The sequence below is a fragment of the Selaginella moellendorffii genome, unplaced genomic scaffold, assembly GCF_000143415.4.
Source record: "Selaginella moellendorffii unplaced genomic scaffold, v1.0 SELMOscaffold_10, whole genome shotgun sequence".
Classification (NCBI taxonomy): domain Eukaryota; kingdom Viridiplantae; phylum Streptophyta; class Lycopodiopsida; order Selaginellales; family Selaginellaceae; genus Selaginella; species Selaginella moellendorffii.
Window position 1 is genome coordinate 1,467,893 of NW_003314271.1, and position 12,212 is coordinate 1,480,104.

The 12,212-nt window shown below is 48.3% G+C and overlaps 2 protein-coding genes across 2 annotated transcripts; both read left to right on the forward strand.

The window, feature by feature from the left end:
• The first annotated feature begins 54 nt into the window (after nt 1-54).
• LOC9650274 (probable serine/threonine protein kinase IRE) lies at nt 55-4,062 on the forward strand. Its single transcript, XM_002968127.2, has 16 exons — nt 55-575; nt 630-676; nt 747-926; nt 987-1,793; nt 1,846-2,018; nt 2,075-2,264; nt 2,328-2,420; nt 2,472-2,612; nt 2,659-2,751; nt 2,796-2,949; nt 3,037-3,122; nt 3,170-3,258; nt 3,310-3,418; nt 3,476-3,619; nt 3,671-3,745; nt 3,858-4,062. Exons 1-16 carry the CDS (start codon nt 353-355, stop codon nt 3,948-3,950), a joined length of 2,697 nt encoding a protein of 898 aa, XP_002968173.2. The 5' UTR covers nt 55-352; the 3' UTR covers nt 3,951-4,062.
• On the forward strand, nt 4,056-7,371 carry LOC112345838 (myosin-2 heavy chain, non muscle-like). The gene is made up of 7 exons (XM_024673368.1): nt 4,056-4,066; nt 4,263-5,819; nt 6,090-6,106; nt 6,235-6,298; nt 6,906-6,961; nt 7,046-7,134; nt 7,219-7,371. The coding sequence occupies exons 1-7, from the start codon at nt 4,056-4,058 to the stop codon at nt 7,369-7,371; spliced, it is 1,947 nt and encodes a 648-aa protein (XP_024529136.1).
• The last annotated feature ends 4,841 nt before the right edge of the window (nt 7,372-12,212 follow it).

The following is a 12,212-nucleotide window of genomic DNA, read 5'->3' on the forward strand; positions in this document are numbered from 1 at the left end:
GCCACGTCGCCGTCCGGTTAGGTCTCACTGCGGTTAAACTAGGAGGTGGGCGTGATGACGTGCACTGTTTCAACGGGCGGGGGCGGCGAGCCCCTGAGCGATTCTTTCGTCTCTGGGGATCAATGACGCCATAGATCGATCAAGAGGAGGCGGCGGTAATCCCAGGTCCCCAGCCGCGCCGCCGCTGGAGGGATTGATTTCTCCTCTGCCGCACGGATTCCTCGCCGCGATCGGGCTCGCGCCGGCGCTGGGGCTTTTCTTGTTTTGGCCTCTCGGCGATTCATTGCGATTGCGTGCGTCGCCTGGGGGGGGATTGATGGAAATCTTCGCTCAATGAGGCTTCTTGGCGGCAATGATCAGCAGTTTGATGCGGCAGTTGGTCAGGCAGAGCCAGGAATCCGCGACTCCCAGCGGTGATCGGATCGATGCTCCTCCCAAAGGTCCGGATGATGAATCCCCGCCTCGAGCTTCGCCTCTGACTCCTCTCAAACTCAGGTCGGAGCAATCTCCACCTCCCGGGAATGAGAATATTTCGCCCTCTCCTCTGCCGCGGGCGATCGCATCACTGTCTCCAGGTATGGCGAAGTAAAGTATAATTCGGTATATCGAATTCTATTTTGTCCCTATAGGAGCATCGGCCGGAAAGAATGAGCAGTGTTCTTCCACAGGGTTTGAGGTACGGCTTACTTTCTTTTTTTCTTTTCTCAAGTTCCAAATTAGCTAAAATCTATGTTCCGGTTTTATAGAGTCCCCGCATCTCCGATTTTGGGAAGGATACTGATTCTCCAAGGTTTCAAGCGCTGCTACAGCTTACGAGCGGCTTAAAGAAAACCAAGCTACGAAGCCTCAACAAGAGCTTTGAGGTAGAGGCAAAAGATCTACACGCAAACATGTATTGGCGGCCTCACAGCTTTAACGACGTTGAGGTTGGTGTGCACTTTCTTTTTTTGTTCTTTTTGTTCTTCTTTTTTACACCACCTTTTCAGGAAATCATCTCAGCTTTACGTGAAAAATTCAACTTGGCAAAGGAGGAAGTAAATGCAGAGCTTGCGGCGTTTGAGCTAGAGTTAAAGGAGATTCTGCGGACAGGAGACGTGCCTCCCGGGGAAGAGAAAGGCTTCGAAGAGCTGCTGGCTGTGGCCCGGGCATGTCTTACGATGACGCCCTTCGACTTTCAGCAGCAGTGTGAGCGTGTGGTCCAGGCGCTCGATGAGAAGAGGCAAGAGCAGTCAAATGGTCTGCTGAAGCAGCTTTTCACGCGCATTCTCTTCATCCTCACACGCTGTACTCGCTTGCTCCAGTTCCGGAACGAAAACGGTCTGAACAAGGATGGCTGCCTGAACAGGTTTCCGAGACATCCAAAGTCCGACACCATCGCTGATGCAACGGATGGAAAGGATTCGCGGTCCTGTCCGGCAACACTGAAGTCGTTAAAGCTTGAAGACAGGGTCCTCAACAAAAACCAAGATGAAAACACAGCGAAAGATGGTTCTCGTCAACTGGAGCAGTCAAGCAACGGGCTTGTTTGCCGGATATGTGAATTACGGGTTCCAGCGTTTTTCTTTGAAGGACATTCGCGTGTATGCGCGGCTGCTGATCGGTGCGATCATGACAAGCTGGGGTTCGATGACAGGTTAAACAGACTCGCTGAGACTTTGGAAAAAGTCGTAGAGACTTGCTCACCGAAAAGCCAGGCAGAAGGTGACAGTTTGTCTCCTAAGCGAACAGACGATAACACTCCCCGGTCTCCGTTTTCCTCTGGTTCCATGGAGGAAGCGGATGATGTCTACGAGGTAACATTTATATTTTCTTTGCTCGTGATAAAAGTTTCTTCTCTACACACAGATTGAAGAACTGGCATATCTTGCTAGATGTGTCGCAAGAGTGAACGTCCTAGACGAGTCTGCTCTGGAACATTTGAGTGTTTGCAGTCAGAACGTTGAAAAAATCCTTCATGATTGTAAGGCCGAAGGTTTGACGGCAATTACATATGGAGAGAGAATAAGATCTCTTGTCAGGTAAGTTCGTTGTGTTGATGTAGTGTTCGTTGGAGCTACTGAAAATGCTGTTGCAGGCAAAAGTACTTGGAAGCTTCTAAAGCTTGTGAGCATAATGACTGTGTATCAAAGGAACCTGCACCTTTACCTTGTAAGCACAGAACCAGCATTGAGGACTTCGAAATTATCAAGCCTATCAGTCGTGGCGCGTTTGGGAGGGTGTTTTTGGCCAGAAAAAAGACTACTGGTGATCTGTTTGCTGTCAAGGTCTGGAGCTATCATTTATATTCGTAGATTTCAAAAAAAAAAAATCTGTTATGCTTTAATCAGGTTCTTCGAAAATCTGACATGATACGAAAAAATGCCGTACGGAGTGTTCAGGCTGAGCGCAACATCCTTATCTCTGCTCGAAATCCATTTGTGGTAAGTTCACAAGTTTGACGTCTCAAACCCTGCTTAACATTTGGTTTGTAGGTCCGTTTTTTCTATTCTTTCACATGCAGCGAGAACCTTTACTTAGTCATGGAGTACCTGAACGGAGGCGATCTATACTCATTGCTCATGAGTATGGGATGCCTTGAGGAGGACATGGCACGCGTTTACATCGCTGAGCTCGTACGTAGTTAGGAAGACCCTGAGTATGTTGTGACGTTATATACAGGTCCTGGCGCTAGAGTATCTGCACTCTTTAGGAGTTGTACACCGAGACTTGAAGCCTGGGAACATACTGATTGCGCACGATGGACATATCAAAGTAAGTGAATGGTGGTTTTTAAGTGACTAAAATTGTGCTTTCAGCTGACCGACTTCGGTTTATCAAGAATGGGTCTTATCAATAGCACTGACGACCTTGCTATTGCTATGAATGACGATAGGGAACATAATCAGCTAAAATCAGCAGTGGGGACGCCTGACTACCTGGCCCCTGAGATTTTGCTGGGAACTGAACATGGTAACGTTTTTCTTACTGACACGAATTGTTGTTTTCATTGTACTGTTTTGATAGCACTTTTCTTACGGATTGTTGTTTTCATTGTAGACCATGCCGCCGACTGGTGGTCTGTTGGGATTATCTTGTACGAGTTTCTCACTGGTGTTCCTCCATTCAATGCCGAGCATCCTCAGGTGCCTACCGAGGAATCATTTTGTCAATTATAACGCTCTTTCTGCAGATCATCTTCGACAACATCCTTAACAAGAAGATTTCCTGGCCGCGAGTCCCGGAAGATGTATCATATGACGCCTGTGATCTAATAAACAGGTATGAGCTTCAATACACCAGAGCTCCATCTCAGAAACGAAACTTACACAGGCTCCTCACCGATGATCCAAAACGACGCTTGGGTTACCGGGGTGCCGGAGAGGTGAAGGCGCATCCATTTTTCAAGGATGTGAAGTGGGACATGCTTGCGCAACAGAAGGTACAAGAGAAAGCAATCTCTTCAATCTAATGGCGTTTCGTTTCGCTGTGATAACAGGCAGCATTCGTTCCATGCCCGAGTGACCAGCATGATACCAGTTACTTCAACTCGAGGTCCAGGTCCATGGACAGCATCGAGGAAGAGGATTCATTCGGGAGTACCTGCAGCATGGACTTGTTTGAAAACAAGCTTGGCGACGAGGTAAGCGAAGCAAATCTTTACACTCTTTCTTATAGCTTTCCATTGCTATAGGCCGATGACGATTGCCATGAGCTCACCGAGTTTGGATCATTCTCCCACGTCACATTTAGCAACTTCTCTTTCAAGGTATGCGAGACTCTCCCTCTCTCTCTCCCATTTTTCTTCCATCCCCCACTCCATCTTCTCACCCAACTCTCATCTCCATCTCACTGCCGCGGTGGAAAAACCAAATTTTCAGAACCTCTCGCAGCTCGCGTCCATCAATTACGACTTATTGGTGCAAAACGGCACCGGCATGGAGTCAATGGGAGGCCGACTTTCCAGTCCATGACGAGAAACCGAAAACAATGAGAGGAAAACGAACGAAAAACGAAGAGAGCCTCTTTTGTAGCCGATTGTAAATACATTTTTCCCTTCGTACAAGTTTTTTGCACGGATGGCAATATCGTACGTGTTAGTTGGTACGGAGTTCTAGCAATGTCACGGGACTGGGACATTCTTACAGTTAAGACGCGGCGGTTCGCATCATCAATCAAGTCTCGTCGTTCGCGTCGGGCTTGCGCGTCTGTGAATGAATCCCGTGAAGAAGAAGAAGACGAGTAGGGGATCGGCAACGCTCCCAAATCTCTCTGGATGTTGTCAGCGAGGACCCATCGAATCGATCCAAGGAATCGCGCAGTTCTCATCAGATGTTTAATTCCGGAGGAGGAGGAAGCAGTGCTCGGATGCGCTATAGCACTAGCACCAGCGCTTCCACATCGTCGCCCACCAATGCCGCCAAGATGCGCGCGGCGGCGTCGCTCCAGTCACCGCCCAAGACCAAGCCCGGTATGGTAGATTCCTACCATGGGGACTGGAGCCGCTCCAGCAACTCCACCTCCACCATTGCCACCAGCAGCTCCAAGAGGAAGAGCCTCAAGCAGCACGACCACTTCGCCAGCCCGCCCCGGAGAGTCTCCCTCGCGGTGGAGCAAAAGGAGAAGATCCTGAGCTTGACGGAGCTCAACAGCGCGCTGTCCAAGGAGGTGTCGGGGCTCCAGCAGGACAAGCGCAACCTCGCGGAGAGAGTCAACACCCTCGAGGACGATTTGCGCACCATCGGGGACAAGATCTTGAGCCTGGAGCAGGAGAAGCGCGAGCTGGAGGGGCGAGTGGACGAGTCCCGCGCGGATCTGGCCGGACGGGAGAGCAAGATCCAGGCGCTGACGCACGAGAAGCGCAAGGTGGAGTCGGAGAAGCTGACGCTGCTCGACGCCAAGGGCTCGCTCGAGTCGCAGCTGGTGGAGAGCGACAAGAAGGTGAAGGAGAGCTCCAAGCGCGCCGAGGACGCCGAGGCGGTGGTCGCGGTGGCGGTGGAGGAGATCGACAGCCTGGGCCACCGCCTCCAGCACCAGTCCTTCATCTCGGAGATCGCCAAGAAGATCGAGCTCAACGGGCTGCAGTCGTGCAAGGGCGCGCTGCGCAAGGAGCTCAAGCGCTTCTCCGGCATGGTGATGAAGGCCAAGGAGGAGGTGGGCGAGGCGCGGGAGCTCATCCAGGCGCTCAAGGCGGAGGAGGGGCGGTCTCGGGAGGAGAGGTCTAAGCTGGAGCGCGCGCTCGAGGCGGCGATCGAGCGCTCGGGGCAGCTGGAGAAGCAGGAGAAATCGCTGCTGGGGCACGTCCAGCTGCTGGAGGAGAGGGTGGTGGAGCTCGAGACGGAGCTGAGGGCCGTTAAGGCGGAGAGGGAGAGGGCAGTGGCAGAGGCCTCGGCGGCGGAGGAGATGTGCTCGTCCGAGCACGGCCTGGACGCCATCCGGCACAGCATCGCGCTCCTGCGCGAGAACTCGCAGCGCGGGATGGAGAAGGTGGCGCTTCTGCAGCGGCAGATCGCCGAGGACCAGCTGCAGGGCGGGCACGCCATCGATCTGGACGCGGCAAGGGCGGGGCTGGAGCAGCAGATGAAGGAGATCATGGCGGGATCCATGGAGGCCATGGTCAAGGCGGAGGAGCAGCTCCTCCAGCTGCGGCACGAGGTGGACGGGTTGAGCGCGGCGCTGGCGGTGGCCAGGGACGCGAGCGCCGAGAGCGAGAGGGACGTGTGGGCGGCGGTGCGGCGACTGGGCCGGGAGGACTCGTGGATACCTCACATCCCTGCCAGCGCCACCTACATTCTAGCGCTGGGCCTCTTCGCCTACGCCATCTACAGCTCTTCGTCTAGCGAGTAGTGGATTTACCACAATGGACATTATTTTGACTTTCATTGACTTTTTTATTCGAATTTAAATTTAATATCTAAATAAAATATAACATTTTCGATTAATTTATCGTTTATTCTTTTGGTGACTTGCAACATGAAATTAAAACGATATGGATAGGAAGATAGCTAGGAAGCTGTTAAAGATGTATATATAACAGTGGTTTTAGATTTATTTATATCTATGGAAGTGTTTGGCTAACAGGAAGTTGAGATTGACATTTTTGTTCCTAACAGGAAGCTTGTGGACAAAGGTAGCGGCAGCAAACACTTACGCAACGCCATCAATTGAGACCTGGCTGCCGGCTTCCAAATCATAAACCTGAAGTAAAAACGGCTTCACAAGAACAAATTTCTGTTCCTGACTTTGGAATTAATCCAGCTGAAGCGGACGATTCCAAAAAGCTCATTGGCATTCTCCAGTCGAAGGGCATCACTTCCATTGGGTAAGACTGCCTTGTGATCATCTCGAATCTGAATTTGCTGCTGCTGCCTCCACAGCGAAGGTTGCAACCACCATTGACAAGGAAAGCTCGGATTGAAACGCATGTCACCCTGTTTTCACTGGTAAGTCATATTCTTCAGTCGTGATTTTTCTGATTTCACTTTGATTACCAGCTCGTAAACCACCCATCGCATTTCTAGCAGCAGAAGTCGATCAATCTTGCCCATTGAACTTGTTAAGGTATTCCTTGAGAAAGCAGAGAAAGTAAACTTTGATTACTGTAGTCTCTATTTACTCTTCGCTGATCAATGCACCTTTGGAAACAGACACGTAAAGAGCGCTGAAGAAGCTCACGACGACTTCATCGCTTGGTTCCGCAAGCATCTCTTAAGATGCAGCCATTTTCTAAGTAAAAACCGGCCGTTCGTGTACCTGTAGCGCTTTCAGAAGACTTTCGGTGTGTGGACCGAGTAAGCCTTTGTTTACAAATTTTCTTTATACAAGACCGCAGCATTTTAGTTATAGTTAGTGTCAATGCAGAAAGCTATTAAATGCGTGCTGTGAGAGAATTTTTAACACTTTTTCTTACATTCTTCACCTTGTTGCAGACTTGGGAGCCTGAAGCCTGAGGCCTATACAGGAAATGCAAGTGATTGGGAGGCCTGTCATCGATCTGAATGATCAATTAAATGAATCAGAGCTAAAAAAAGTTAATGATATTCGGATATATGCAAGGTTTATGGTGCAGCTGCTCATGAAAAGGAGGGGCGACTTCCTGGTGGACTCTGTAATGGATTGTTTGGGACAGAGGCTATGACACTAGCCATTGTGGACATGGCAAGATTACAGGATCCAGCATGTATTTGATCACGCGTGCGTGCAGGGTAGAGTGATGTGTGCAGGGTAGAGTGATGTGTGCAGGGCAGAGTGACGGGTATCAGCAGAATTGCAATGGAGGCCAACGTCCCCAAGAAGCCCACATATCATGACACTATGAAGGTATTTGGGATGACGACCTCACTTACACCAATGTTCGCCTTTGCATCGATGGCTACAAGAGGGCGCCAACAATGATTGAAGCAGTCCAGGAAGAGCTCCAGCAGCCACAGAAGATGCCATTGTTTAGACGACGTCTGATCAAGTACATGAGATTAGGCATGATACCCCGTGAGATTCGAGGGCGTGGCCCGGGATCGAGAAAGTTTCTGCAGGAGATGGTTTCTTGGGTGGATGTTCAGCGGTGTTGGATCACTGGAGATGCAGGTGCGGCTGGTGTTTGATGTGCGGATGTTGGCACATGAGTGGGAGTTGGTGTTGACAAGTCCAAGTCGTTGGATAGATTGCTTGGGATGTACACATACTGCTCGCCTGATGTTGAATTCGATAACGGGATGAATCAAGAGGATTTTGATCACGAGACTTATGATGAACTTGTTGAGGACCTGGAAGTTGCAAAGATGGTGGTGCAGAATGGTGGCTTCGACAAGATTTGGACCTGGCTAGGGAATGCGTGTGTGAATCTCTTCAACTTTCAGGTCGGGGGTGTGGAGGAGATCATCAAGTGGTATGGTGAGCTCAAATTCAAACCCAAGAGAAATGATGAATATGACGAGAACATTGAGGATGACTTTAGCCTGGGTGAACACCCAAATAAGCAGCAAGTGAAATACAAGATGACCAAGAGAGGTTTGTGACCTCTCAAAAGAAGTTCAAGCTCTGATCCGAAAGAGGAAGAATAAGAAGTAATGAGATTCTTGTAAGGTTAAATCCAGCAGTCAATAGGGTCCACTCTATTTAACTCTAGGGTCTCTCACGAAGCTGGCAAAAGACAAGGACAACTTCCTGAGAGCAAGTGCCACCCTCCATTCTCCTACTTTCTTGGGCGGAAAACTACCATGCAAGTGTTGAGGATTTCCTCACTGGAGCTAGAGCACCTTTTCTATCTAATGTATATGCTGTTTTGATAGAAAGATAAACTAATGATGCAAGAAGGTTCACTGCTACGTATACCTTTCCAAACAATAGTGATTGATGGATGCTAGAATTGATGCTTTACAATGGGTAGATAATGGTTATTTTTCTTTCAGAATCTAAAGATACTCAGACAGCATTTAATAGTGTGGAGGAGTCGTGGCATTAAATCTAAAACCCTCCACACAAGATCGGAAATACCAAGGCTAATGTATGCAGCGAATGTGCAGGAAATTTTTCTTTTTTCTTTCTTTCCAGTCTCTAGAGAGGTTCATGCACTCATGATATTTAGATGATGATTAAGTTCAACTCACTAGCGGGATTTAAGAGTCCCCAACATCATTCAGATATAGATTGAAGTTTGATCGAGTTCTTCTCAAGTCATGACAGGTCGGTCATCCACGCTGAATCACCCCCAAAAAAGTTTTGTACACTACCAACTCACAGTTTTTCTCTCTTATATAACAGCAGCAGCAATCGAGAACAAAAGAGAGATCATAGCAAAAAAGCCATAAGGGCCAAACATCTCTCCTTCTCGTGTTCCATTATTTTCTTTCTAACGCTACAGATCAAGGAGGATGTGAGAGAAATGCAAGCAAGCTGGGAGAGGAACAATTTCAAGGATTTGCTTGGATGAGGAAAGCTTGGTGTCGTCACGCTGGAGTTAGCTACGCGAGCTCGACCCTGGATCAGTCGGGCAGCCTCTCCAGCGTTGCTTTTGCAACGATGCTCAAGGCAATGGAACTTTTCCAACGTCCAAAACGTGCTTGACAAGCGAGGCTGCACTCACAGCGAGAGTCGATTTCCCCTTCAAAGAACTGCCTATCATAACAAAACTATCAACTTACAGCTTGCAACCGAATAGAATCCCCTCTTAGTTGCCTCGATGTAGTGATCGTGTTTGCTTTGCTTTTGCTAGAGCTGCTTTGCCTAGTTGAAATATCAAACAAAGAGAGATGACAAACCACACCTCCTTTGCTGTATATCTGCAATTCTGACTATCGTGATCCACTCGTAAATCCTCGACCACCTGTCTCAACAAAAAATCAGGGGACTCCGACCTTGAACCCAGGGCTGCATCGGAGCCATAGATTAAATCATGCACAGCATATAGTATATGCTAGCAGTTAGAACCGTTAGCTTTTCAAAGGGGGGAATCTGAATTGTGGATCCCTATCTCCATTCCATCATTTATCTTATCAATACACAACATTCTTTTACTTGTGCTTCTTCTCAGCCCTTGGAGATTGGGCCTTTTTCTCTTTTGTTTTCTTACTAATAATAGATTTCCAGCGAAGAGGAGTTTTTACACCTCTTCATTTGGCGACCACGGCTTTTGAATTCCCCTTTAGGTTCACAAATTCTTCCATTCTTTCTCCATTCTCTGTGCACAGATAGCGAGAACGATCCAGAAATTTACCCACCTCCCCAAATTTGCCCAAATTACGCCCTAATTCGTAAATTCGCCCAAATGCCACTGCCAACATGGATCAACAGCGTCCAAGCAGTCACTGCCCAATGCAGTAGAGACAGACACTTTCCAGAGGAGATCTTTGAAGAATCTAAAAGCTCTCTCTCAAGATCTCCAAGTCCAATCACCGATGGAGAACACCAATGACCCTCTTTGACAAGAAACTCCAATCTACCAGCACCTTCATCAGCAGATGCCCTCAGCAGCTTCATTGGCAAACTCCATCTCCGAGCACAAGACCACCCACTCCAAGCTCGAAACCTCAACTAGCGCGCTCGACACAAACCGACACCACTGCCGAAACAAACCCAAATTCCGTGTAGTCGTCGACCTGGCAATCCTAGTGCTCCGACACGATTCCAGTTCCTGCGCCCAGTCCCAATATTGAAGCACATCCTCAGAACCTACACCAACAACGAACCCATCACTTTGTTACCCGGTATCGGACAACTTGTCGAGGGACAACTTCACAATGCACCATTGATTTTTTCGACAACCCCTCCGACAAAGTCAGCAGCTCAGCACCAAAACAACAGTCCAAACTCGATTTGAAATCAACACGTTCGCTGCAACAACTCTCGCCAATCACGCCATCGCCCAATCCGGACTCGAACAACTCGATGACATTATCGAAGAAATCATTCCAGACAAACCCAAATATCTGAAACTCTTCATCAAACTCCATCTTGGCACCAGCAAGTGGAAGACCAGTTTGCATACTGCACCAGCACACTCGACCCAACACAACTCGGCTGAACACAACCCAACCCAACACGCACCACCATTGATATTTGCATTGAAAAGAAAGAACAAGCTCACAATGACTTTATCGACAATTGGCCCGCCAACAGTCTTCCCGAAGTTCTACCTGAACTGCATGATTGACTGCAGACACGAATCTGACACTGACAACCAGTAGAAGAATGCATGTATCCAAAACCACGAAGAACATCCAGCAAGTCGGAAGAAGATTGACAACGGCTTATCTGACGTTTAGATAGAGATTTGAAGAATTTAGAAACAAAGAGAAAGAAAGACCAAGAGAAGTTGAATCAAGTTGTTAGACCCTCGAAGAGAGAGAATTACATCTGACATGAATTATTACTACGAGCTAACTCCGACGAACTAGTATTGGACATCCGCAAAGAATACGATGACTACACAACACCACCAGACACACCACCGGTAGCACCCTCGATGGCACCCACTGAAGTGCCCGAGCCTGAATCAACACCCTCGATGGCACCCACCAAAGTGCCCAAGCCCGACCGAACATTCAAGCAGCTGACACAGACTACGCCGAGCAACAAAACATTTTTCAAGCAGCATACAACCACTTCAAAGGTACATTCACCATCCCCATCTACAGTGACGACGAATGACCAAGTTTCCCGCCCAGCTTCACAAACTTCACCAGACCAACACCATTTTCGCCATACCGACCGATCTTCATAACACCAATATATCCCACATTTTCTTCCAACATCTACCGAAGCTTGCTATCAGCAAGACCTTTCAAACATGCTTTCGACTTCAATGTGCCGACAAGACAACAACTCGACTTCACCAATTACAGTCGCACTCCACTATACCCAGTCAACAGCAGTAAAGACAAACAACCCAAATCGCCCAATAGTCAACCACTCGACGTCAACAACTCACACCAAGCTGCTGAACAGCTACAATCATCCAACAACAACAAGATCGACGAACCAATTGTCGATGACAACAATCTTCCACAGCAACCACAATCACCACACAACTATATGTTTGAAGAACACTTTGACAATTTAGAAGAACAACCACAACCAACATAACATAACTCCGACAAGTACGTTGACAACAAGTTCGAGCACCATCTTCCGAAAATCAACACCGGCAAGCAACTCGACACCGACAATGACATCAACGACACACCCGAAAACAGTCCCAACACAGAAGAGAAAACAAAGAAGAGTCCACTAAACAACAACAACAATTCACCACCTTCCTCTTACACCAACTTTGCCATTGACCCCGACAACCCCTTGCTACAAATCACCTTAGGACTCCATGGTGACAACCTGACAAAACAACCTCGACAATACTGACATTACTACCAACAGCAAATGGCAGTCACTACTGTTGTCGCCAACATACCTGTCGGAAGACACATCTCCTATCCACTATTTCATGGTCTGAAGTCAGAAGATGCCGAGAAACATGTTGAACAGTTTTGAGAAGCAATCTGAATCAACGGCCAGACGACCGAACTTCCATACTACTTCTGATGTACCCTTCAAAAGAGAGCCAACAAATGGGCTCAAGCGCTTCCTCAAAATACAAGTTTTGACAACCTCACACTCAAGCTCGTAGACCGATTCAAGTCTTCCCTCACTCAAAGCCAACAACTTCACAAGATCCAAAAACTCAAGCAGAAGTCCGGTCAATCCATCGACGACTACACTCAAACCTTCACTCGACATGCTAGCAA

Bases quoted from the DNA above. Each gene is read 5' to 3' on its own strand.
- LOC9650274 (XM_002968127.2), top strand. From the start codon at position 353: ATGATCAGCAGTTTGATGCGGCAGTTGGTCAGGCAGAGCCAGGAATCC. The intron at 2,265-2,327 runs GTCTGGAGCTAT...TGCTTTAATCAG, and splicing joins GTGATCTGTTTGCTGTCAAG to GTTCTTCGAAAATCTGACAT. The intron at 2,950-3,036 runs GTAACGTTTTTC...TTTTCATTGTAG, and splicing joins TTTGCTGGGAACTGAACATG to ACCATGCCGCCGACTGGTGG.
- LOC112345838 (XM_024673368.1), top strand. The intron at 6,962-7,045 runs GTCATCGATCTG...TTTATGGTGCAG, and splicing joins TGCAAGTGATTGGGAGGCCT to CTGCTCATGAAAAGGAGGGG. The intron at 7,135-7,218 runs GCAAGATTACAG...TGATGTGTGCAG, and splicing joins CACTAGCCATTGTGGACATG to GGCAGAGTGACGGGTATCAG.